The sequence below is a fragment of the Zonotrichia leucophrys genome, chromosome 29, assembly GCF_028769735.1.
Source record: "Zonotrichia leucophrys gambelii isolate GWCS_2022_RI chromosome 29, RI_Zleu_2.0, whole genome shotgun sequence".
In the NCBI taxonomy this organism is placed as follows: domain Eukaryota; kingdom Metazoa; phylum Chordata; class Aves; order Passeriformes; family Passerellidae; genus Zonotrichia; species Zonotrichia leucophrys.
The window spans coordinates 755,113-781,013 of NC_088198.1; the positions used below are offsets into that span (position 1 = coordinate 755,113).

Below are 25,901 nucleotides of genomic sequence, written 5' to 3' on the forward strand. Positions count from 1 at the left end.
TACTGGGAGCACTGGGAGGTTACTGGGAGAACTGGGAGATTATTGGAGGCACTGGGAAGCACTGGGAGGTTACTGGGTGGTTACTGGGAAGTACCAGGAAGCACTGGGTGGTTACTGGGAGCACTGGGTTGTTACTGAGAAGCACTGAGAGGCACTGAGTGGTTACTGGGAGCACTGGGAGGTTACTGGAGGCACTGGGAAGCACTGGGAGGTTACTGGGAGGTTACTGGGAGCACTGGGTGGTTACTGGGCCATACTGGGAGGTTACTGGGAGCACTGGGTGGTTACTGGGAGAACTGGGAGATTATTGGAGGCACTGGGAGGCACTGGGAGGTTACTGGGAGGTTACTGGGAAGCACCGCGAAGCACTGGGTGGTTACTGGGTGGTTACTGGGAGCACTGGGAGATTACTGGGAGACACTGGGAGGCACTGGGAAGCACTGGGAAGCACTGGGAGGTTACTGGGAGCACTTTGTGACACTCCCCCCCGTGTCCCCCCAGTGACCAAGACCAACCTGTCGGTGCACGAGGACAAGAACCGGGTCCCCTACGTCAAGGTGAGGGGGGGAGGGGTCCTGGGGGGACACTCCGGGGAGGGGAGAGGGGCGGGGGTCCCTCCGGGGGTGGGGGATGGGCTGGGGTCTCCCTGAGCCCCCCCGGTCACCCCCAATCCCCCCCAGGGCTGCACCGAGCGCTTCGTGTCCAGCCCCGAGGAGATCCTGGATGTGATCGATGAGGGGAAATCCAACCGGCACGTGGCTGTCACCAGTGAGCGACACCGGGGACACCGGGGGGGACAATGGGGGGCACAGGGGAAATTGGGGCACACACAGGGGGTACATGGGGTGGAACTGGGACATCCATGGCTGTCACCAGTGAGCGACACCAGGGGACACTGGGGGGACACGGTGGGCGTGGGGGGGGCGTGGGGGACATGGGGGCACTGGGGTCGTGGAGAGACATGGGGACATCGTGGGGGATATGGGGACACTGAAGACAGGGGGGACATGGGGGGACATGGGGACACTGGGGACATGGGGGACACTGGAGAGCATGGGGAGATATGGCGACATGGGGGGACATGGGGACACCGAGGACATTGGGGACGTGGGGGGCATGGGACAGGGGATGGACAACGGGGACATGGGGGGCAGGGGAGGCAGGGGGACATGGGGGACATGGAGGGATATGGGGGACACTGGGGACACCAGGCACACTGCGAGGACACAGGGACATGGGGACATCATGGGGGACATGGGGGACACTGAGGGATACGGGGGACACTGAGGGCATGGAGGGCACAGGGGGGACATGAGGGGCACTGGGGATAGGGGGACATGGGGACAGGGGAGGGACAAGGGGGACATGGAGATATGGGGGGATGGGGACACGCAGGGACACTGGGGACATGGGGAACACTGGGGATATGAGGACACGTGGACAGCGGAGGGACAAGGGGGACATGGGAGAACATGAGGACACTGAGGACACTGGGGACATGGGGACATGGGGACATGGGGACATGGGGACACTGGGGGCACGGGAGGCATGGGTGCATGGAGGGACACGGGGGACATGGGGGGCATGGGGGGCATGGGGACACTGGGGACACCAGGGACACTGGGGGGGCATGGGGACATCATGGGGGATATAGGGGACACTGAGGACATGGGGGACATGGGGGGACATGGAGGAACATGGGGGGCATGGGGTGCAGGGGGACACTGCGGGGTCCCTGGGTGGTGCAGGGGGGCACTGAGGTGTCCCGGTGCCTGTTCTGGGGTGCAGTGCCAGCCCCGGTGCCCACACCCGTGCCCCCTGTGCCCGCAGACAGAACGAGCACAGATCTCGGTGTCCGTTTGGGGTGCAGGGGGGCACTGCGGGATCCCGGAGCTGTTTCGGGGTGCAGTGCTCGGCTCGGTGCCGTTTTTGGGGTGCAGTGCCAGCCCCGTGCCCACACCCGTGCCCCCTGTGCCCGCAGACATGAACGAGCACAGCTCCCGCAGCCACAGCATCTTCCTCATCCACATCAAGCAGGAGAACGTGGAAACCGAGCAGAAACTGAGCGGGAAACTCTACCTGGTGGACCTGGCAGGCAGCGAGAAGGTGAGGGGCACAAAAAATGGGAACCCCAAAAGTAGGAGGGGACCCCAAAGGTGGAGGCACCTCAAAAGGAGGCACCCCAAATGTGAGAACCCAAAAAGTGGGGGACCCCAAAAGTGGGGGCACTCCAAAGGTGGGAGGGACCCCAAAAGTGGGGGCACCCCAAAAAGGGGGGACACCAGGGGTGGGGACCCCAAATGGGGGGGGAGTGAGAAGGTGGGGGTCCCTAAGGGCCGGGACTCCAAAGGTGTGGGCACGCCAAAGGTGGGGTACCCCAAATGTGGGGGACCTCAGGGCTGGGGGACCCCAAAAGTGGGGCACCCCAAAGGGGAGGGAACAAAATGTGGGGGACTCCAAAAGTGGGGCACCCCAAAAGAGGGCACCTCAAATGTAGGGGGAGCCCAAAAGTGGGCACCCCAAAGGTGGGGGCCCCAAATTTGGGGGACCTCAGGGCTGGGAGACCCCAGGGGTGGGTGGACTCCAAATGTGAGGGCACCAGGGGTGGGGGCACCCCAAAGATGGGGTACCCCAAATGTTGGGGACCCCAAAGGCGGGGGCACCCCAGGGGTGGGGGAAAACCAAATGCGGGGCTTCCAAAGTGGGGGGCACCTCAAAAGTGGGGCACCCCAAATGTGGAGGCACCTTAAATGTGGGGGGACCCCAGAGCTGCAGAAATGCAGAGCCGGGGGTGCAGGGGGGAAGGGGGATGGACTGGGGCACTGGGGGGGCACTGTGGGGGTGTCCCCCCTGGAGGGTGGAGCTTGGGGGCGTTCATGACATTTTGGGGGGCATTGGGGGGGTGTGAACATTTTGCAGGAGTCCATGGAGTTTGGGGAGATATTGGGGTTTGGGGGGTGATTGGAGGGTGGGGGCCTGGGGCAGCCTGGGGGGGCTTGGGTGCTCTGTGGGACACTGGGAGAGTGGGGGTCTTGGGGAGACAGTGGGTTTTGGGGGGCCATTGGGGCCATTTTTGGGGCTCAATGGATTTTTTTAGGGTTGGGGTTTGGGGCCATTGGGGTTTTTTGGGGGCCATTTTTGGGCCATTTGGGTTCTTTGGGTTGGGGTTTGGGCGTCAATGGGGCTTTTGGGGCTGTTGGGGCCATTTTTGGGGCCATTGGGGTTTGGGGGCAGTGGGATTTTTGGGGCCATTGGGGTTTTTTGGGGCTGTTGGGGTTTAGGGTTTTTGGGGTTTGGGGCCATTGAGGTTTTTTGGGGCCATTGGGGTTTGGGGTTTTTGGGTGTTGTGGCCATTGGGGTTTGGGATCAATGGGATTTGGGGTTTTGGGGGTTGTGGCCATTGGGGTTTGAGGCTGTTGCAGCTTGGGGCCATTGGGGTTTGGAGTTTTTGGGGTTTGGGGCCATTGGGGTTTTTGTGGCTGTTGGGGTTTGGGATTTTTGGGGTTTGGGGCCATTGAGGTTTTTTGGGGCCATTGGGGTTTGGAGTTTTTGGGGTTTGGGGCCATTGGGGTTTCAGGACGGTCAGTCAGGGTGGTGGTCTCTGGGGGGTCTCCTGCCTGGTGGGACCCTTGGGTTGGGCTGTGGGGGGTCCCTGGGGTCGGGGGGCACACGGGGGGTCCCTGAGCCACCCCCCCCCCATTTCCCAGGTGAGCAAGACGGGCGCTGAGGGGGCCGTGCTGGACGAGGCCAAAAACATCAACAAATCCCTGTCGGCGCTGGGCAACGTCATCTCTGCGCTGGCCGAGGGCACGGTGAGACCCCCGGAGCCCCCCGAGCCCCCCAGAGCCCCCCGGGGGTCCCCCAGCCCGGGGGTCCTGGGAGAGCCTTGCCCAGCCCCCCATCCTTTCCCCCCCCGGGTCTGGGGAAGGGGCGCTCCTGCTGAGCCCCCTCGGGGGTCCTGGGGTGGGGGAGACCCCCCTGAGCCCCCCCTCAGTGTGTCCCACCCTGCTGAGGCCCCTGCAGGGGTTCTGGGAGGGGGACACCCCCCGACCCCCCTGTGTGGCCAACCCGAGCCCCTGTCCCCCCTGTGTGTGTCCCCTGTCCCCCGTGTGTCTCTCTGTCCCCCATGTGTGCCCAACCCGAGACCCTTGTCCCCCCCGTCCCACTGCCATGTGTCCCCCTGAGCCCCTTGTCCCCCGTGTGTGTCCCTGAGCCCGCTGTCCCCCTATGTCCCCAACCCCGCCCCCTGTCCCTCTGTCCCCCGTGTCCTCCTGAGCCCCCTGCTCCTCCCATGTCCTCCGGTATTCCCCCGAGCCCTTTGTCCCCCCGTGTCCCACTCCCGTGCGTCCCCCCGTGTCCCCCTGAGCCCCCTCCCCCCTCACTGTCCCCCACCGAGACCCCCGTGTCTGTCCCTGAGCCCCCTGCCCGCTGCCCCCCTTGTCCCACTCCCGCGTGTCCCCCTGAGCCCGCTGTCCCCATATGTCCCCAACACGAGCCCCTGCCCCTGTCCCCCGTGTCCCCCTGAGCCCCCTGCCCTGCCGTGTGTTCCCAACCCGAGCCCCTTGTGTCCCCCGTGTCCCATTCTCGTGAGTCCCCCTGAGCCCCTTGTCCCCTGTGTCCCCCTGAGCCCGCTGTCCCCATATGTCCCCAACCCGAGCCCCCTGCCCCTCCTGTGTCTCTCTGTCCCCACCGTGTCCCCAACCTGAGCCCGCTGTCCCTCGCGCCCCACTCCCGTGTGTGTCCCTGAGGCCCCTGCCCCCCCCGTGTCGCTGTGTCCCCCTGAGCCCCCTGTCCCCATTTGTCCCCAGCCCTGAGCCCGCTGTCCCCCGTGTGTGTCCCCCCGAGCCCCCTGTCCCTTGTGGCTGTCCCTGAGCCCCCTGCCCACCCTCTGTCCCCTGTGTCCCATTTCCTCGTGTACGCCGTGTCCCCCCGCTGTCCTCCGTGTCCCACTCCCGTGTGTGTCCCTGTCCCCTCGTGTCCCCCCGTGTCCCCCTGAGCCCGCTGTCCCCGTATGTCCCCAACCCGAGCCCCCTGCCCCTGTCCCCCGAGTCCCCTGTCCCCCCGCTGTCCCCCGTGTCCCCCCGGTCCCCGCGGCGGTCCCGGTGCTGAGGCCGCCCCTCCCCCCGCAGAAGGCCTACGTGCCCTATCGCGACAGCAAGATGACGCGGATCCTGCAGGACTCGCTGGGCGGGAACTGCCGCACCACCATGTTCATCTGCTGCTCCCCGTCCAGCTACAACGACCAGGAGACCAAATCCACGCTCATGTTCGGCCAGAGGTGCGCCGGGGGGGCCGAGACCCCCGAGCCACCCCCTGAGCCCCCCCAGAGACCTCCGAGATCCCCCCGAGACCCCTGAGCCCGCCGGGAATGGGGGTGTCCAACCGCAGCCCCCAACACTGCCCCCCGAGCCCCCCTGAGCCCCCCCAGAGACCCCCCTGAGCCACTCCTGAGGCCCCCGAGCCCCCCTTTAATGGGGGTATCCCCCGAGCCCCCCGAGTTCCCCTGAGCCCCCCGGAATGGGGGTGTCCCCTGAGGCCCCCTGCTGTCCTCAGAGCCCCCCGAGTTCCCCCCGGAATGGGGGTGTCCAATCGCACCCCCCCGGAATGGGGGTGTCCCCGAGCCCCCCGAGCCCCCCCGAGCCCCCCGAGCCCCTCCCGAGCCCCCGGAATGGGGGTGTCCAATCGCACCCCCCCCGGAATGGGGGTGTCCAATCCCACACCCCCCCGGAATAGGAGTGTCCCCCGAGCCCCCCCAGAGCCCCCCGAGTTCCCCCCGGAATGGGGGTGTCCAATCGCAGCCCCCCCCGGAATGGGGGTGTCCCCCGAGCCCCCCCAGAGCCCCCCGAGTTCCCCCCGGAATGGGGGTGTCCAACCGCACCCCCTCCCCCGGGTGTCCCCACGGAACCACCGCCCCCCGCTCCTGCCCAGAGCACCCCGAGTGCCCCCCGAGACCCCCCCGCGGGCCACCCACGGAGGGCAGCGCACCCCAACAGCGCCCAGTGCACCCCAAATTCACACAGTGCACCCCAACTGCCCCCAGTGCTTCCCAACAGCTCCTGCTGCACCCCAAATTCACACAGCGCACCCCAACAGTGCCCGCTGCACCCCAAATTCACACAGCGCACCCCAACGCTCCTGCTGCTCCCAATCACACAGCGCCTCCGTGCCGTGCACCCCAAATTCACACAGCGCACCCCAACCAGTGCCTGCTGCACCCCACATTCACACAGGCACCCAACGTGCCGCTGCACCCAATTCCCCAGCGACCCTGACAGTGCCTGCTGCCCCCCAAAATTCACACAGCGCACCCCAACAGTGCCTGCTGCACCCCAGCTTCACCCATAGTGTACCATTGCACCCCAATTGCCCCCAGTACACCCTGACAGTGCCTGCTGCCCCCCGAATTCACACAGTGCACCCCAACTACACTCAGTGCACCCCGACTGCCCCCAGTGCACCCCAACAGCGCCTGCTGCACCCCAACTTCACCCACGGAGTCCCAGACAAACTCTGGCTGTCCCCAGATTCAGCCAGTGCACCCCAACCTCACCCACTGCACCCCAACAGCGCCTGCTGCACCCCAACTACACTCAGTGCACCCCAACTGCCCCCAGTGCACCCCAACAGCCCCCAGTGCACCCCAGCTTCACCCATGGTGTACCAGCCACATCTCAACTGCTCCCAGTGCCCCCCAAGTGCCCACCCCAACCTCCACCACAGTGCACCCCAACAGCGCCTGCTGACCCCACTTCACCCCGATCTAGCACCCCAATTGCCCCAGTGCACCCCAACTCACCCAATGCCCCAACACCTGCACCCCTAGTCCCCATACACCCCAATTGCCTCAGTCACCCACTGCCCCCTGCACCCAATTCCCGCCCCAAATTCACCCATGGTGTCCCAGCCACACCTTGGCTGCCCCCAGTGCCCCCCAACTGCCCCCAGTGCTCCCCAACTGCCCCCAGCGCACCCCAAATTCACCCAGTGCACCCCAAGTGCCCCCTGCACCCCCAGGGGCTGCGCTGGGGTCCCCAGAGCTGGGAGGGGAGGGAGGGCAGGCGACCCCCCTGGAGTGAAGGGGGGCAGGGGGTGCCAGTTTGGGGGTGCCAGTTTGGGGGTGCCAGATGAGGGGGGAGTGGACAGTGCCAGTTTCGGGGTGCCAGTTTTGGGGTGCCAGTTTCGGGGTGCCAGTTTTGGGGGTGTCAGTTTCTGGAGCAGGGATGCCCATTTCGGGGTGCCAGGTGAGGAGGAGTGGAGGGTGCCACTTTGGGGGTGCCTGTTTTGGGGTACCAGTTTTGGGGTGCCAGTTTGGGAGTGCAAATTTGGGGTGCCAGTTTTGGGGCACCAGTTTTGGGGTGTCACTTTGGGGGTGCCAATTTTGGGGTGCCAGTTTTGGGGTACCAGTTTTGGGGTGCCACTTTGGGGGTGCCAGTTTGGGGGTGCCAGTTTGGGGGTGCCAGTTTCGGGGTGCCAGTTTTGGGGTACCAGTTTTGGGGTGCCAGTTTTGGGGGTGCCAGTTTCTGGAGCAGGGATGCCCATTTCGGGGTGCCAGGTGAGGAGGAGTGGAGGGTGCCACTTTGGGGGTGCCAGTTTTGGGGTGCCACTTTGGGGGTGCCAGTTTTGGGGTGCCAGTTTTGGGGTGCCCGCAGGGCCAAGACCATCAAGAACACGGCCTCGGTGAACCTGGAGCTCACGGCCGAGCAGTGGAAGAAGAAATTCGAGAAGGAGAAGGAGAAGAACAAAGCGCTGAGAGAGAGCCTGGCCCGGCTGGAGGCGGAGCTGAGCCGCTGGCGGAGCGGTGAGGGCACCCCCAAAATGGGGGCACCCCCGAAATGGGGGGGCACCGAGACTGGGGGCACCCGAGACTGGAGGGGACCTGAGATTGGGGGCACCCGAGATCTATGAGGGACCTGGGCACCCGAGAGCTGGGGAGGCACCCCGAGATTGCGGGGACAGCCCAACATCTGGGGGAGACCCCGGGGCACCCCACCGGCCCCCAGCCCCGCTGGGGAAACTGAGGCACAGTCTGTCCTATGGGGGGGCACCCTGGGACCGGGAGGGCCATCAGGAGATGTGGGGGGAACCCCAAAGGGAGAGGGACCCCAATTGTGGGAAGGGGATGCCAAGTCTGGGGAGGGGGGGGACCCCAGATGTGGGAAGGGGACCCCAAAAGCCCCCAGTGGAGACCTCGAGGCCACGTCCTTCATTGAACAAGGCTGAGCTGGGAGGGGACCCCAACCCCTGGGGCACCCCGAGATCCGGAACGGGGACCCCACCCCAGAGATACCCGGAAATCGGGGGTGCCCCAAGCCCTGGGACACCCCGAGATCGGGGGTACCTCACTCCTGAAGGGCACCCCAAAATAGGGGATACCCCATCCCTCGAGGGGGTCTCTGAGGCCGTGCCCCCTCCCCAGGCGAGGCCGTGCCCGAGACCGAGCAGCTGAGCGAGGCCGAGGCGGGCACGGCGCCGGGCGAGGGCCCGGGGGGCGCCCCCGAGGAGCCCCCCCTGAACGACAACAGCTCCTCCATCGTCATCCACATCTCGGACGAGGAGCGCCACAAGTACGAGGAGGAGATCCGCAAGCTCTACAAGCAGCTGGACGACAAGGTGGGGACCCCCGGGCCAGAGGGGACCCCCTGGACCCCCTCGGACCCCCCCGGACCCCCCGGACCTGCCAGGGACCCCCAGCGCCCCTGAGAGCCCCAGGACACCTGGGGACATCCCAGTGTGCCCAGCAGCCCCCAGAGCCTCAGCATGGGGGGACTGGGACCCCCTGTTAGCTCCCAGTGCCCCCCAATTCGCCTCAGTTCCTCCCAGTTCCCCCCAGTTCGCTCCAGTTCCCCTCAGTTCCTCCCAGTTCCCCCTAATTTCCCCTTGGCAGCTCCCAGTTGCCCCCTGGCAGTTCTCCCAGTTCCCCCCAGTTTTCCCAGTTTCCCCCAGTTCCCCCCAGCCCCCCGGTAACCCCTCTCTCCCCCTGACCCCTCCTGTCCCCCCCTGTCCCCCCAGGATGACGAGATCAACCAGCAGAGTCAGATCATGGAGAAGCTCAAGCAGCAAATGCTGGACCAGGAGGAGGTGAGGACCCCTCCCCCATCTGTGAGACCCCCTCTGTGTGACCCCCCCAGGGCCTGGGACCCCTCCGGGACCCCAACCCAGCCCCCCTGGGCCCCTCACCCTCAGTGCCTGGGACCCTCCAAACCCTGACCCCCGGGACCCCCCCAGGCCTCCCTTGGGACCCCCCCGGGACCCCTCTGGGACCCCCAGTTGTGACCCCAGGCTGACTCTGCCCCTTTGGGACTGGCCCCCGGGACCCCCCATGACCTCTCAAACCCCCCAGGACCCTGAGCCTCTAGGTCTCCTGGGGGACCCTCCCATGACCCCTGGGACCCCCACCCTGACCCCTGGGACTCCCACCATGACCCCTGGGTCCCCACCGTGATCCCTGGGATGCCCCCCATGACCTGCGGGGCCCCCACTCTGATCCTTGGGACTCCCCCATGACCCGTGGGACCCCACCATGGACCCCCCCCATGATCCCTGGGTCCCCCACTATGATCTTTGGGACCCTCCCCATGACCCCTGTGATGCTCACTGTGACCCCTGTGCCCCCCACTCTGGTCACTGGGACTGCACCACGACCCCTGGGACCCCCACCATGACCCCTGGGACCCCTAAACTGATCCTTGGGACCCCCACCATGACCATTTGGACCCCTGCTCTATTCCCTGTGCCCCCCACCGTGATCCCTGGGACCCCCACCATGATCTCTGGGTCTCCACCATGACCCCTGGGACCCTCTGGGCCCCCCACTCTGCCCCCTGTGCCCCCCACCATGACCCCTGGGACCCCTCACTATGACCCCTGTGTCCCCCACTCTAATCCCTGGGACTCCCACCAAGATCCCTGGGACCCTTTGGGCCCCCCACTCTGCCCCCTGTGCCCCCCACCATGACCCCTGGGACCCCCGCTCTATTCCCTGGGACCCCCACTCTGTACCTGGGACCCCACCATGACCCCTGGGACCTCACCATGACCTGTGGGACTCCCACTCTGATCCCTGGGATGCCCACCATGACCTGTGGGACTCCCACTCTGATCCTTGTGTCCCCACCATGACCCTTGGGATGCCCACCATGACCCCTGAGACCCCTCACTATGACCCCTGTGCCCCCCACTCTAATCCCAGGGACCCCCACCATGATCCCAGGGCCTCTCTGGGCCCCCCACTCGGCCCCCTGTGCCCCCCACTCTGATTGCTGGAATGCCCACCATGACCTGTGGTACCCCACTCTGACCTCTTGGACCCCACCATGACCCTTGGGATGCCCACCATGACCCCTGAGACCCAACCATGACCCCTGGGACCCCTAAACTGATCCTTGGGACCCCCACCATGACCCCTGGAACTCCCACCATGACCCTTGGGACCCTCTGGGCCCCCCACTCTGATCCCTGGGATGCCCACCATGACCTGTAGGACCCTCCACCATGACCCCTGCCATGCCCACCGTGACCCCCGAGACCCTCCCATGACCTCTGGGACCCCACCATGACCCCAGGGCCCCTCTGGGCCCCCCACCCTGCCCCCTGTGCCCCCCCCATGACCCCGTGCCCCCCGCCCTGACCCGGTGCCCGGTGCCCGGTGCCCGGTGCCCGGGGCAGGTGCTGGCGGCGGCGCGGGGCGGGGGCGAGGCTGCCCGCCGGGAGCTGGCGGCGCTGCGGGCCGAGCACGGCGCGGCGCGGGCCGAGGTCACCGAGGTGCTGGCGGCGCTCGAGGAGCTCGCCCGGAGCTACGACCGCAAGGCCCAGGAGGCCGAGGATACCGGGAGGCACAACCGGCGGCTGGCGGACGAGCTGGCCCGCACCGAGGTGGGGACACCGGGACAGACACTGGGACACTGGGACACCGGGACAGACAAAGGGACAGCCCGGGACAGACACTGGGACACTGGGACAGACACCGGGACAGACAGGGGTCTAGGGACACCGGGAGGCACAACCGGTGGCTGGCCAATGAGCTGGTCCACACCAAGGTGGGGACACCGGGACGGACAGAGGGACAGCCCGGGACAGACACTGGGACACTGGGACGGACACTGGGACACAGGAACAGCCTGGGACACTGGGATGGACACCAGGACAGACAGCGGGACACCGGGACAGACACCGGGACAGACAGTGGGACACTGGGACACCGAGACAGACACTGGGACACAGGGACAATCCGGAACACTAGGATGGACACCGGGACAGACACTGGGATACCGGGACAGACAGCGGGACAGTCACCAGGACAGACAGAAGGACAGACACCAGGGACACTGGGACAGACACCAGGGTCAGGGACACTGGGACAGGCTGAACAGGCACAGGGAGAGACACCGGTGAGACAGGTGAGGGCCAGGGGCACCGGGAGAGACACCGGGACAGGCTGAACAGCCACAGGGACATTGGGACACTGGGACAGACGCCGGGACAGACAGCAGGACACTGGGGGACCAGGGACACCAGGACAGACACTGGGACATCAGGACGGACACCGGGACACCGGGACAGACAGGGGGCTAGGGACACCGGGAGGCACAACCGGTGGCTGGCCAATGAGCTGGTCCACACCAAGGTGGGGACACCGGGACGGACAGCGGGACACTGGGACAGACACTGGGACACCGAGACAGACACTGGGACACAGGGACAGTCCGGGACACCGGGATGGACACTGGGACAGACACGGGGACAGCCCAGGACAGCCACCAGGGCATCCACTGGGACACTGGGGCAGAGGGACAGACACGGAAACACCGAGACAGACAGCGGGACACCAGGACAGACAGCGGGACACCAGGACAGACACTGGGACACTGGGACAGACACCGGGACACCGGGGCAGAAGGACAGACACCGGGACACCAGGACAGACACCGGGACAGACAGCAGGACACCGGGACAGCCACGGGGACACTGGGACAGGCAGGACAGCCTGCGGGGCCGCAACCCCACTGGAAAACCCACACGGAGCCCATTGGGACCCTCACCCTCTGCCCCAGCCCCAAACTGGGATGCTGGGAGCCAGGGACACCCCAAAACAGGAGCCTCAGGCTGGGGAGCCCCCAAACCCCAAACTGGACCCCAAACAGGGGGCGCCCCCTCCCCTCAAGCCACACCCCAAAATGAGATTCCCCTCGACCAGAAGAGAGGGTTCCCCCCCGCCTCAAACCAGTGCCCAAACTGGGAACCCAGCCCTGAACTGGGGTGCCAGGCTGGGTGCTCCCCTCGGGTGGGACCTTGGGGTGCCAGGGCTGGTGCCAAGGTGGTGGTTCCAGGGTTCCTGAGGGGCACTGGGGGTGCCAGGATGGGCGGGACTGGCGGCACTGGGCCGTACTGGGCGGTACTGGGCGGTACTGGGCGATACTGGGAGGTACTGGGGTGTGCCAGGGCGTGCTAGGAGTGCCCAGTGTGGGTACCCGGGCAGCGGGGGCACAGGATGTGCTGGCTGTGAGGGCACAGGGTGTGCCAGGGCTGTCGGGGGGCACAGAGGGCACAGGGGGCACAGGGGCTGCCAGGTCTGTCAGGGACAGCAGCGAGGGGCACAGGGGGCACAGGGGGTGCCTGGCACTGTTGGGGTGCTCAGGCGCGGGGGTGCCCGGGAGGTGCCGCAGGATGTCCCGGCTGTGCCCTGGTGGCCCGGGGGTCCCGGGGGGTGACGGTGCCGCTGTCCCTGGTGCCAGCCCAGCCCTGTCGCTGTCACTGTCGCTGTCGCTATCGCTGTCGCTGTGCCCGGTGCCAGCCCAGCCCTGTCGCTGTCGCTGTCGCTGTCGCTGTCGCTGTGCCCGGTGCCAGCCCAGCCCTGTCGCTGTCGCTGTCCCCGGTGCCAGCCCAGCCCTGTCACTGTCGCTGTGCCCGGTGCCAGCCCAGCCCTGTCCCTGTCGCTGTCACTGTCACTGTCACTGTCGCTGTCACTGTCGCAGGCCACCACGCTGTCGCTGGAGTCGGAGCTGTCGCGGGCGCGGGAGCTCGGGGGGCAGCAGCGGCGCCGCGCGGCCGAGGTGCTCAACGGGCTCCTGAGGGACCTGAGCGAGCTCAGCGCCCTCGTGGGCAGCGGCGACATCAAACTGGTGAGGGCACCGGGGCACCGGGGGCATGAGGGGCATGGGGGGCATCGGGGGGCATGGGGGGCATGGGGGGCATTGGGGGTCTCGGGGGGCATGAGGGGCACGGAGGGCACAGGGTGGGAGAGGTGGGGGTCTGTGCCCTGTGGGATGTGCCCCTGCTGTGCCCTCCCCACGTGTGGGGTGTCCCTGCCATGCCTGTGCCATGCCTGTGCCATGCTATGCCACGCTGTGCCTGTGCCATGCAGTGCCCACGGCAGAGCAGTGCCATGTCACACCCAGCTGTGTTGTGCCCATCCCGTGTCCCTTCCATGCCCATTCTGGGCCCATTCCGTGCCCATTCCATGTCCCCCTGATGCCCGTGCCACCACACCCCTGTGAGTGTCACACCCGCCCCGTGCCAGGCTGTGCTGCCTGTGCCATGCCATGCCCACACCATCCCCACGCCACACCATGCCCCTGCACTGTGCACACCATGCCTTGTGTGTGCCATCCCCGTGCCACACCTGTGTGAGGGGCATGCCTGCACCATTCAGTGCCATGCCGTGCCACATCCGTGTGCTGGCTGTGCCTGTTCCACACTGTACCTGTGCGTGGTACACACCTGTGCCATGCTGTGCCATGCCATACCCACACTGTGCCGTTCCTCTGCCATGCCATGCCATGCCATGCCATACCCATGCTGTGACATGCCGTGCCATGCCGTGCCATGCTGTGCCATGCCATACCCAAGCTGTGCCATTCCTCTGCCATGTCGTGCCATGCCATACCCATGCTGTGCCATTCCTGTGCCATGCCATGCCGGGCTGTGCCATACTCACACTGTGCCCTTCCTGTGCCATGCCATACCCACACTGTGCCATATCTATTCTGTGCCATTCCTGTGCCCGCCGCCCTGCTGTGCCATACCCAACGCCGTGCCATTCCTGTGCCTATCCTGTGCCATGCCATACCATGCCATACCCACGCTGTGCCAATACCCACACTGTGCCATTCCTGTGCCCGCTGCCCTACCATGCCATACCGTGCTGTCCCATACCCAACGCTGTGCCTATCCTGTGCCCTGCCGTGCCGTGCCATACCCACCCTGTGCCCTGCCGTGCCATGCGGTGCCAGCCCGTGGAGGTGAGCGGTGCCATCGAGGAGGAGTTCGCCGTTGCCCGGCTCTACATCAGCAAGATCAAGTCGGAGGTGAAGTCGGTGGTGAAGCGCTGCCGGCAGCTGGAGAACCTGCAGGTGGAGTGCCACCGCAAGCTGGAGGTGACGGGCAGAGAGCTGTCCTCGTGCCAGCTGCTCATCTCCCAGGTGTGCCAGGGCGGGCAGGGCACTGCCAGGGGACTCTGGGTCGGGGGGCACAGGGGTTTGTGTCTCTGGGATTTGGGGGCACAGGGTTTGGTGGCCCCAGGATCTGGTGGCACAGGGTTTTGTGTCCCTGGGATTTGGTGACACCAGGGTATGGCAGCTCCAAGGTTTGGCAGTTCCAAAGTTTGGCAGCTGAAGGCTTTGGTGGCTCCAGAATTTGGTGGCCTGTGGTTCTGTGACCCAGGTTTTGGTGGCCCAAGATTAGTGACTCCAGGGTTTGGTGGCCCAGGGTTTTGTGTCCGTGGGATTTGGTGACACCAGGGTTTGACAGCTCCAAAGTTTGGTGGCCCCAGAATTTGATGGCCTGAAGGTCTGTGACCCAGGTTTTGGTGTCCCCAGACTTTGGTGGCCTGGGGGTTCTGTGACTCAGACCCAAGGTTTAGTGGCTCCAGGGTTTGGTGGCCCAGGGTTTTGTGTCCCTGGGATTTGGTGACACCACAGTTTGGTGGCTCTGAGATTTGGCAGCTGAAGGCTTTGGTGGCCCCAGAATTTGGTGGCCTGGGGTTCTGTGACTCCAGGATTTGGTGGCTTCAGGGTGTGGTGGCACAGGGTTTTGTGTCCCTGGGATTTGGTGACACCAGGGTCTGGCAGCTCCAGGGTTTGGCAGCTGAAAGCTTTGGTGGCCCCAGAATTTGGTGGCCCCAGGGCTCTGTGACCCAGGTTTTGGTGGCCCAAGGTTTAGTGGCTCTGTGATTTGGTGACTCAAGGTTTTGTGTCCCTGGGATTTGGTGACACCAAGGCTTGGTGGCTCTGAGGTTTGACAGCTGAAAGCTTTGGTGTCCCCAGAATTTGGTGACCATGGGGTTCTGTGACCCAGCTGCTGGTGGCTTCAGGGTTTGGTGGCCTGGGTGTTCCGTGACCCAGGGTTTGGTGGCCCCAGAGTTTGGTTTCGCTGGGGTTGGGTCACCCTGGATTTCTCAGCCCTGGGTTTGGTGGCACCAGAATTTATTGGTCCAAGGGTTTGGTGGCCCTGCATTTGGTGACCCCAGGGTTCAGGGGTCCTGGAGTTTGGGGACCCAGGGTTTGGTGACCCTGGATTTCTCAGCCTGGGTTTGATGGAACCAGAGTTTATTGGTCCAAGGGTTTGGTGACCCCAGGGTTCAGTGAGCCTGGAGTTTGGGGACCCAGGGTTTGGTGACCTGGGGGTTGGACTCCCCTGGGCTGGGGGTTTGGTGGCTCTGGCCGTGCCATTGGGGGTGGCCTGGAGATTTTGGGGGGACATTCCTGCGGCTCTCGGGGTCAGGTGCCCCTGGGGGGGTTGGGGGCCACCCGGTCCTGGGGCTGGGGGCTGCCAGGGCGGTGCCCCGCGGGTGTTGGGGGATGCTGTGGAGTGGGCATCGGGAGCAGGGTGGGCACCGGGAGCGGGGCGGGCACCGGGAGCGGGATGGGCACCAGGAGCAGGGTGGCACCAGGAGCAGAGTGGGCACGGGCAGCGGGATGGGCACCGGGAGTGGGGTGGGCACCGGGAGCGGGGTGGGCACCGGGAACAGGGTGGGCACGGGCAGCGGATGGCACCGGGAGTGGGTGGGCACCGGGAGCGGGATGGGCACCAGGAGCAGGGTGGGCACCGGGAGGGGGATGGCACCGGGAGTGGGTGGGCACCGGGAGCAGGGTGGGCACCGGGAGCGGGGCGGGCACCGGGAGCGGGGTGGGCACCGGGAGCAGAGTGGGCACCAGGAGCAGGGTGGGCACGGGGAGCGGGATGGGCACCGGGAGCGGGGTGGGCACCGGGAGCGGGGTGGGCACCGGGAGCAGGGTGGGCACCGGGAGCGGGTGGGCACCGGGAGCGGGGTGGGCACGGGGAGAGGGATGGGCACCAGAGCGGGGAGGGCACCGGGAGCGGGATGGGCACCAGGAGCAGGGTGGCACCAGGAGCAGAGTGGGCACGGCAGCGGGATGGGCACCGGGAGCAGGGTGGACACCGGGAGCAGGGTGGGCACCGGGAGCGGGGTGGGCACCGGGAGCGGGGTGCCCGCGCGGGCCGGGGGTGCCGGTGCCCCCGGGCCGAGGCTGAGGCGGTGCCGGTGCCGCTGCAGCACGAGGCCAAGATCCGCTCGCTGACCGAGTACGCGCAGAGCCTGGAGCTGCGCAAGCGGCACCTGGAGGAGGCGCACGACGCGCTCGGGGAGGAGCTGGCGAGGCTGCAGGCGCAGGGTGGGGGCACGGGGGGCTTGGGGACAATGCGGGGGGCACGGGGAGAGTGTGGGGGGCACGGGGACAATGCGGAAGCACGGGGGGCGCGGGGACAATGGGGGGGATACGGGGGGCTTGGGGACAGTGCAGGAGGCTTGGGAGTCAGGGGGAGTCGGGGGCATGGTGGGAACGGGAGGGTGGGGGGAGTTTGGGGGGGCTCGAGGGCCTCAAGGGTATGGGGGAGAATGGGGTGGCACAGGGGGGTCGGGGGATGGGGGCCACAGGGATGGGGGGGACACGGGGGGCTGGGGGAGTATGGGGTGATACAGAGGGCTCAGGGGTGAGGGGAGAGTATGGGGGGCTGGGGGCCATGGAGGGGATTGGGGGGCACAGGGGTGGGGGGAGAAGGGGGTCTTGGGGAATATGGGGGATCTGGGGGCCATGGAGGGGATTGGGGCGCTGGGGAGTGCACAGGGTGACACGGGGGGCTGGGGGAGTATGGGGGAGCGCACAGGGGGGCTCGGGGGGCGCTGAGGGGTCCCTGTCCTGCCCGGCCCTGCAGAGGCTGCACAGGGGGCAGCTCGGAAGCAGCGCGAGCAGGATGAGACCCAGGACACGGATGAGGTCAAGGTGAGGGGGGCAGGGGGGGCACAGCCACCCTGGGGGGCTCAGGGACTCTGAAGGGTGTGGGGGGACAGCTGGGGGTTCTTACGGTGTGTGAGATGTGCTCGAGGTGGGTGAGGGTCCCTGGGGTCCTGGGGTGTGGGGTCCCCAAGCGCGTTGGGGTATGGAGTCCCGGGGAGTGCTGGGATGTGTGGGGTCCCTGGAGGGTGTTGGGGTCTCTGAGAGGTTTTGGGGTGTGTGGGTCTCTGGGAGTGTAGGGTGTGGGGTCCCCGGGGGGTGTTGGGGTGTTGGGTCCCCAGGAGGTGCTGTGGTGGGAGGTGCTGGGGTGCCCAGGGAATGTTGGGGTGCCCGGGGGTGCCTGGGGGTGCCCGAGCTGAGGCCCCATGGGCACAGGCGGCGCTGGAGCTGCAGCTCGAGAGCCAGCGCGAGGCCCAGCACAAGCAGCTGGCACGGCTGCGGGACGAGGTCAACGAGCGGCAGAAAACCATCGATGAGCTGAGGGAGTGAGTGAGCCCGGCCCTGAGCCCTGAACCTGGCCCTGAACCCATCCGTCCATCCATCCGTCCATCCATCCATCCATCCATCCATCCATCCATCCATCCATCCATCCATCATCCATCCATCCATCCATCCATCCATCCATCCATCCATCCATCCATCATCCATCATCCATCCATCCATCCATCCATCCATCCATCCATCCCTCCATCCATCCATCCATCCATCATCCATCATCCATCCATCCATCATCCATCATCCATCCATCCATCCATCATCCATCCATCCATCCATCCATCCATCCATCCATCCATCCATCATCCATCCATCCATCCATCCATCCATCCATCCATCCATCCATCCATCCATCCATCCATCATCCATCCATCCATCCATCCATCCATCCATCCATCCATCCATCCATCCATCCATCCATCCATCCATCCATCATCCATCCGTCTGCTCCCGTGTCCTCCTGTCCATCCGTCCCTGTCCCCGTGTCCGTCCGTGCCTGACCGTGTCCGTGTGTCCGTCGCAGCCAGAACCAGAAGCTGGAGCTGGAGCTGGAGCGGCTGCGGGCGGAGCACGAGGCGCTGCGGGCAGAGGAGCGCGCCAAGGCAGCGCGGCTGCAGGAGCTGACGTGAGACCCCCGGGACCCCGGCCCGGGGCCTCTGGGGCTCCCCTGGGACCCCGACCCAACTCCTGGGGTTCTCAACCCAATTCCCAGGGTTCCCCTGCAGACCCCAACCCAATCCCCGGGGCCTCTCAGGCTCCCCTCGGGACCCCAACCCAACTCCCGGGGCCCCCCACATTCCCCTGGGGACCCCAATCCCAGAACCCCCCCAGGACTCACCACAGGACGCCAAGCCCACCTCCCCAACCCTGCTGACACCCCAGGAACCCCAAACCCCAGGGCCCCCAGGACCCACCCTTGGGACCCTAAACTGGACCCCCAGATCCCCCCAGGACCCCCGGACATCCCCCAGATTTCAAGTGCCCCCCCCAACCTTGGAAGGACACCTCCATTCTTCGGGTGCCTCCCTCAAGCTTGAAGTGACCCTCCCAACTTTGGGGTGCCCTCCCCTCCTTGTACTGACCCCCCCCGATGCTGGGTGGCCCCCCCAAACGCAGGGGTGCCCCCCTTGGGCTGAGCCCCCCTAATTTTGGGCCGCTGCCCCCCAGGCTCCTGTACGAGCGCCACGAGCAGTCCAAGCAGGACCTCAAGGGGCTGGAGGAGACCGTGGTAGGTGGGGAGGGGTCCTGGGGGGCTCAGAGGAGCCAGGGGGAGTCTGGGGGTCCCCGTGCACCCCCTCAACCCCCACATCCCCCCCCAGGCCCGTGAACTCCAGACCCTCCACAACCTGCGCAAGCTGTTTGTTCAAGACGTCACGACTCGAGTCAAGAAAGTGAGGGGGGAAAAAAGGGGGAAATGGGGAAAAATGGGGGGAAATGGGGGAAAAGGGGGGGAAAGGGGAAAATGGGGGGAAGGGAAAAGGGGGAAGAGCAAAGGGGGAAATGGGGGAATGAGGAAATGGGGGAAAGAGGGAAAAGGGGGGAAAGGGGAAATGGGAAAAGGGGGAAAATGGGGGGAAATGAGGAAATGGGGAAGAGAAAGGGGGGAAATGGGGACAAGGGGGGAAATGGAGGAAAATGGGGGAAAGGGTAAAGGGGGGAGAAAGGCAGAAATGGGAGAAAGGGGGAAAAGAGGGGAAATGGGGGGAAAGGAAAAAAAGGGGAAAAATGTGGGGGAAAGGGGGAAGAATAGGGAGGGAAAGGGGGAAAGTGGTGGAAAAAGGGGGGAAATGGGGAAAAAGGAGGAAAAAGGGGGGGAAACGGAGAATGGGTGGAAAAAGGGGAGGAAAAGGGGCAAAATGGGGGAAAGGGGGGAAAGGGGGGAAATGAAGGAGCAAAAAGGGGGTGAGATGGGGGAAAATGGGGGGCTCAAAGTGGGGTACGGGGGGAGTGTAGGGTCAGAGATTGGGGAGGGGGCCAGGGAAGTTTTGGGAAGGGAAGGGAAGGGAAGGTTTGGGAAGGTTTGGGAAGGGAAGGTTTGGGAAGGTTTGGGAAGGGAAGGGGAAGGTTTGGGAAGGGAAGGGAAGGGAAGGGAAGGGAAGGTTGGGAAGGGAAGGAATGGAGGAAGTGGAGGGAAGGTGGGAAGGGAAGGTGGGAAGGGAAGGAGGGAAGGTTGGGAAGGTTTGGAGTTGGGAAGGTTTGGAGGGAAGGGAAGGGAAGGGAAGGGAAGGGAAGGAGGAAGGGAAGGGAAGGGAAGGGAAGGGAAGGGGGGAAGGGAAGGGAAGGGAAGGGAAGGGAAGGGAAGGGAAGGAAGGAGAAGGGAAGGGAAGGGAAGGGAAGGGAAGGGAAGGGAAGGTTTCCCAGTGGAGATCTGGTTCTGACGGGGGTCCCGGTGCCCCCAGAGCGCAGAGCTGGAACCCGAGGACAGTGGGGGGCTCCACTCCCAGAAGCAGAAGATTTCCTTTCTTGAGAACAACCTGGAGCAGCTTACAAAGGTTCACAAACAGGTGCGTGGGGAGGGCACGGGGGGGGTACCTGCCCCAGGGCCCCCCCAGTTCTGCAGCCTCCCCTCGCTTCCCTGGCTCCCCCAGCGCCCCTTTCCCTCCTGCCCCCATCCCTGAGTGCCCCCGCCGGCTGGGAGCCCCTCCCTCACTCCGTGCGCCCCCAACCTCCCCTCACTGCCCCACGGCACAGCCCCACTGCTGCATGGGGGCACTGCGGGGGGAACACAGCCCGGGACAGCCCGGGACAGCCCGGGATAACCCGGGACGCTGCAGGGGGGGCTGGGACACCCCACGTAACCGCTGGGGGCACGGAGCCCCCCACCCAGGCACCGTTAGGGGCTCTGAGCCCCCCGAGGCCCTGCTGGGACCGAGTGTGTGCGGGTGTCGGCGGCTGTAGCTGGGTGTGGATGTGCCGCTGTGTGCGGTATCGGTGCCGGTACCGGTGTGTGCAGACGCCGGTGCCGATGCCGGTGTTGGTGCAGGTGCGGTCCGGTGCCAGCGCATGCAGCTGCCGGGCCCGGGGCCGGTACCGGCGGCTGTGAATGGGTGTGGATGTGCCGGTGCTGGTATCGGTGTGTGCGGCTGGGTGCCGGTGGCGGTACCGGCGGCAGTGGCTGGGTGAGGATGTGCGGGTGTCGGTGTCAGTACCGCTGTGTGCAGGTGTTGGTGTCGGTACCGGGGCAAGTGCTGGTGATGCTGGGAGTCGGTCCCGCTCCCGGTGGGTCCCGGTGCCGATACCAGTTCTGACGTGTCACAGAACGGGTCCGTGACAATGCAGACCTGCGCTGTGAGCCCCGGGACAGGGGCAGGGCAGGTTCGGGTGGCGGTGCCGGTACCGCAGGGGCTCCGGGCGGGTCCCGGTGCGGTCCCGGTCCCGGTGCCGGTACTGACGTGTCGCACAGCTGGTCCGTGACAATGCAGACCTGCGCTGTGAGCTTCCGAAGCTGGAGAAGCGGCTGCGCGCTACGGCTGGGCGAGTGCAGGCCCTGGAAGGGGCGCTGAGGGCGGCCAAGGAGGGGGCGCGCCTGGACAAGCGGCGCTACCAGCAGGAGGTGGAGCGGATCCGGGAGGCCGTGCGGGCCCGGGGGGCGCGGCGGGGGCCCGGAGCGCACATCGGTACGGGGGGAACGGGATAGGGGGGCCCGGAGCGCACATCGGTACGGGGGGAACGGGAACCGGGGCGCAGAGGGGGCTCGGAGCCCACATGGGTACGGGGAAACCGGGGGGCACCGGGGGTCACAAAGCCCACATGGGTAGGGGGGCACCGGGGAGGGCACGGAGCCCGCATCGGTACGGGGAGAACGGGATAGGGGGGGCCCGGAGCGCACATCGGTACGGGGGGCACCGGGGGGGCACAGAGCGCACATGGGTACGGGGGAACCGGCATTGGGGGGCACGGAGCCCACATGGGTACGGGGGGCAAGGCGGGTAACGGGAACCGGGGTGCAGGGGGGCTTGAAGGGTGCACGGTGGGCCCGGGGTGTGCAGGGTGGGCACAGGGGGTGCTGGGGCCGCGGGTGCATGGGGGATGCAAGGGGGTGCCCAGGGAGCCGGGTGGGCATCGAGGGTGCAGCATGGAGTGGAACCGGGTCCTGGCGTGCGGGGTGGGCACAGAAGGTGCCAGGAGGGCAGGGGGAGCGCGGGGGGCACAGGGTGGGCATGGAGGGGTGCAGGGTGGGTACAGGTACAGGGGCGCAGGGTGGGCATGGGGGGGGTGCATGAGATGTGGGGGGTGCGGGGTGGGCACCGTTGGCGCAGGGTGAGCACCCAGCCTGGCACACTCTGGGTTTTGGGCACGGGAGTTGCAGGGTGGGCACCGTTGGTGCAGGGTGGGCACCCAGCCTGGCACATTCTGGGTTTTGGGCACGGAGTTGCAGGGTGGGCACCGTCGGCGCAGGGTGAGCACCCAGCCTGGCACATTCTGGGTTTTGGGCACGGGAGTTGCAGGGTGGGCACCGTCGGTGCAGGGTGGGCACCCAGCCTGGCACACTCTGGGTTTTGGGCACGGGGGGCACAGGGTGGGCACCATTGGCGCAGGGTGGGCACCCAGCCTGGCACACTCTGGGTTTTGGCGGGAGGGGGGATGCTGTGGCTGCCACCCCCGCACAAGGGCACAGCCCCAGCCCAGGGGGCGCCCCAGGCTCTGGGGGTGCCCTCTGGCGGTGCCGGTGCCAGCAGCGCCCCTGACCCCCCCGTGCCCCCCCAGCCAAGCCGGTGCGGCCGGGGCAGGCGCCGTCGCCCACCGGGCTGAGCTACACCAACAGCCTGTTCCAGGGGTACCCGGGGGGGGGCGCCCTGCCCGGGCCCCACGGCCTGTGAGTGCGGGGGGACGGGGGGGGGGGGGTGGGAGGGTCTGCGGGTGCAGGGGGGTCCTGGGGTCCGGGGGGGTGGCAGGAGGAGTGCAAGGGTGGGGGGGTCCTGAGGGGAGGGTGGTTTGGTCTGGGGGTGCAGGGGGGGGTCCCGGCGGATTGCAGGAGGGGGGCAGGGGTGGGGCGGTCTGGGGGGTGCAGGGGGGGTGCGAGGGCCTGGGGGCAGGGCTGGGGGTGGTCTGGGGGTGCAGGGGGGGATCCTGGGAGGGCAGGAGGGGGGCAGCAGGGGTGGGGGGTGGAAGAGGGTGGGGGTCCTGGGGGAAGGGAGGCACTTGGGGTGCAGGGGCTTGGGAGGGTCTGAGGGGGTTCCGGGGGGCTGCACAGGTGGGGGGGGCCTGGGGCAGGGTTGATGTGCTCTGGGGTTCCTGTGGGGCCTGGGGGGGGTCCCAGGGGGTCCCAGGAGGGGTGCAGGGGTGGGGGGGGGTCCTGTGGGCGGGCTGCTATGCTCTGGGGGTGCAGGGGTACGGGGGATTATTTGGGGAGGGGGGCAGGCAGAGGTATCTGAGGGGCTGGAGGTGGGGGGCAAGCAGGGCATGGGGTGCCCCCTTCGTGCCCGCAGTGCCCGGGGGGGTCTCAGGGTCTTTGTCTCCTCCCCACCCCCAGCTTTGCCAGCGGCCCCCCCACGCTCCCCAGCACGCCCCCGGACCCCTACCAGCAGCTCAACGTGGATAATGGTGAGGGGGGGGCCCTGGGGGTGTCCCCAGTGTCGGGGTGATGCCATGGGGGGTGCAGGGGTGTCCTCAGTGTCGGGGTGACACTATCGGGGGTGTGGGGGATGTCCCATATTGGGGTGACACTATCGGGGGTGTGGGGGTGTTTGTCCCCATATCAGGGTGGTCCCATGGGGGGGCCCTGGGGGTGTCCCCAATGTAGAGGTGACACCATGGGAGGCCCTGGGGGTGTCCCCAGTGTTGGGGTGTCCCATGGGGGGTGTGGGGGTGTCCCCAGTGTCAGGGTGACACCATGGGGGGGCCCTGGGGGTGTCCCCAGCCCCCCCTGGAGCTGCTGCTGTTCCTTGCAGGGAACGTGACAGACATCAACGACAACAGGTGAGGGGGGGGCACAGCTGGGGGGGGGTTCTGGGTTTGGGGGGGCCCCGCTGACACCCCCCGCCCCCCCCCCCAGGAGTGACCTGTCCTGCGCCTGCGAGGCCGAGGAGGCGGCCAAGCTCTTCCCGCTGCGCCAGGAGACGGCGGCCAGTTAATGCCCCCCCCAGGTGAGGACCCCGGGTGTGGGACCCCCCCCAAATTCATTCCTCACACCCCCCAGCTGAGGGACCCCCCCTAAACCCATTCCCACACCCCCTCAAGTGTGGGACTCCCCAAACTCACTCCTCACAGCCCTCCGGGTGAGGGACCCCTCCCACAGCCCCAGGTGTGAGACCCCTCCCACCTCATTCCTCACAACCCTCCGGGTGTGGGACCCCCTCCCCCCAAATTCATTCCTCACATCCCCCCAAGTGCGGGACCCCCTCCAAAACTCATTCCTCCCAGCCCCAGGTGAGGGACCCTCCCCCCTTTCCACCTCACACTCCCCCAGATGTGAGACCCCTCCCCAAACCCATTCCGACACCTCCCCAAGTGCGGGACCCCCCCCCCAAACTCATTCCTTACCCCCTCCAGGTGTGAGACCCCTCCCCACCTCATTCCCACACCCCCCTCAGTTGTGAGAGCCCCCCAAATTCATTCCTCGCCCCTCCCAGGTTTGGGATCCCCGTCCCCCCCTTTCTCACGGAGCCCTGGGGATCTCCCCCATCCTTTGAGTGCCCCCAACCCCTCCAAGCCCCCCCCCCTCCCTTCCATGGGTACCCCCCAGCCCCCCTGGCCCTGGATGCCCCAATTCCCCCCCCATCCCTGGGGTCCCCCCACACCCCCGCAGGTTCCGTGGTCCCCCCACCCCAAGATCCCCTCCTACCCCTGGGGTCCCCCCCGACCCCCGCAGGTTCCGGGGTCCCCCCCCATCCCTGGGGACCCCCCGTGCTGTCTCTGCCCCCCCCGACCCCCGTGTCCCCCCCCCGCAGGTGCTGCAGCCCCGGCTCCGCCCGCATGTCCCGGTGTCACCGGTGCCACCCGTGTCCTGTGCTCGTGCCACGCTCGCTCCGTGCGGGGGGAGGGGCCGCTCCCCCCCCCCCCCACCCCAGGACCCCCCCGGGACCCCCGATGGGGGCGGGGCCGGGGCGGGGTGGGCGGGGCCGCCCGAGCTGCCTTAACCCGGACGGAGAATGTGACAGTGCGACAATGTGACAGTGCGACAATGTGACAGTGTGACAGTGTCACCCCCGGCCCGGCCCCCCCCGCCCCCCCCCGGGTCCCCTCGCTTGGCGTCTCGGCTGTGCCCCCCCCCCAATATCCCGGGGGGTCCCCGCGCCCCCCGCCCCCCCCCAGCGCTGCATGTCCCGCCCAGCGCGGCCGGAGCGCAATAAAGGGAGAGGCTGAGAGAAAATGGGGGGCTGAGAGAAAATGGGGGGCAATGAGAGAAAATGCGGGGGGCTGAGAGAAAACGGGGGGGCTGAAAGAAAATGGAGGGGGTGAGAGAAAATGGGGGGCAATGAGAGAAAATGCGGGGGGTGAGAGAAACTGGGGAGGCAATGAGAGAAAATGGGGGGGCTGAGAGAGAAAGGGGGAGCTGAGAGAGAATAGGGGGGCTCTGAGAAAATGGGGGGGCTCTGAGAAAATGGGGGGCTCTGAGAAAATGCGGGGCTGAGAGAAAATGGGGGGGTGAAAGAAAATGGGGGGGTGAGAGAAAATGGGGGGGCTCTGAGAAAATGGGGGCAATGAGAGAAAATGGGGGGGTGAGAGAAAATGGGGGGGTGAGAGAAAAGGGGGGGTGAAAGAAAATGGGGGGTGTGAGAGATAAATGGAGGGCTGTGAGAGAAATTGGGGTGTTCTGAGAGAAAATGGGAGGCAATGAGAGAAAATGGGGGGGCAATGAGAGAGAAAATGGGGGCTGAGAGAAAATGGGGGGCTGAGAGAAAATGGGGGGGCTCTGAGAGAAAATGGGGGGTCGGGGGGCTCTGAGAGAAAATGGGGGGCTTGGGGGTGCTCTGAGAGACACTGGGGGCCTTGGGGGGTATGGGGGGGTCCGGGGGAGCTCTGAGAGAGCCTGGGGGGCTTGGGGGGGCTGGGGGGAGCTTGGGGGGCTCAGGGGGGTACGAGGAACCTGGGGGGGCTCAGGAGGGGCTGAGAGGACCCCGGGGGAGCCGGGGGGCTGCAGGGAACTGAGGGGGCCGGGGGGGCTCGGGGGGCTTAGGGGGGGCTGGGGGAGCTGTGTCACACTGGGGGCGCTGG

General features: G+C 66.6%; 1 protein-coding gene across 2 annotated transcripts in view; it reads left to right on the forward strand.

The window, feature by feature from the left end:
* KIF5A (kinesin family member 5A) overlaps positions 1 to 24,916 on the forward strand; it is a 30,462-nt gene extending 5,546 nt beyond the window's left edge. Inside the window, exons 6-29 of one of the 2 annotated variants that reach the window (XM_064734791.1) lie at positions 502 to 557; positions 681 to 768; positions 1,982 to 2,106; positions 3,708 to 3,812; positions 5,130 to 5,278; positions 7,650 to 7,798; positions 8,417 to 8,610; positions 9,010 to 9,078; positions 10,666 to 10,872; positions 12,972 to 13,118; positions 14,229 to 14,417; positions 16,511 to 16,628; positions 17,170 to 17,237; positions 17,625 to 17,734; positions 18,268 to 18,369; positions 18,912 to 18,972; positions 19,064 to 19,135; positions 20,144 to 20,248; positions 21,148 to 21,361; positions 22,452 to 22,560; positions 23,218 to 23,288; positions 23,636 to 23,663; positions 23,740 to 23,830; positions 24,635 to 24,916. In XM_064734791.1, the coding sequence (XP_064590861.1) occupies positions 502 to 557; positions 681 to 768; positions 1,982 to 2,106; positions 3,708 to 3,812; positions 5,130 to 5,278; positions 7,650 to 7,798; positions 8,417 to 8,610; positions 9,010 to 9,078; positions 10,666 to 10,872; positions 12,972 to 13,118; positions 14,229 to 14,417; positions 16,511 to 16,628; positions 17,170 to 17,237; positions 17,625 to 17,734; positions 18,268 to 18,369; positions 18,912 to 18,972; positions 19,064 to 19,135; positions 20,144 to 20,248; positions 21,148 to 21,361; positions 22,452 to 22,560; positions 23,218 to 23,288; positions 23,636 to 23,663; positions 23,740 to 23,818 (2,615 nt within the window). In that variant the 3' untranslated portion in view covers positions 23,819 to 23,830; positions 24,635 to 24,916. Of the gene's footprint in view, positions 1 to 501; positions 558 to 680; positions 769 to 1,981; positions 2,107 to 3,707; positions 3,813 to 5,129; positions 5,279 to 7,649; positions 7,799 to 8,416; positions 8,611 to 9,009; positions 9,079 to 10,665; positions 10,873 to 12,971; positions 13,119 to 14,228; positions 14,418 to 16,510; positions 16,629 to 17,169; positions 17,238 to 17,624; positions 17,735 to 18,267; positions 18,370 to 18,911; positions 18,973 to 19,063; positions 19,136 to 20,143; positions 20,249 to 21,147; positions 21,362 to 22,451; positions 22,561 to 23,217; positions 23,289 to 23,635; positions 23,664 to 23,739; positions 23,831 to 24,631 lie in introns of both variants that reach the window. The other variant, XM_064734792.1, reaches the window with a different exon arrangement.
* Positions 24,917 to 25,901: the final 985 nt, after the last annotated feature.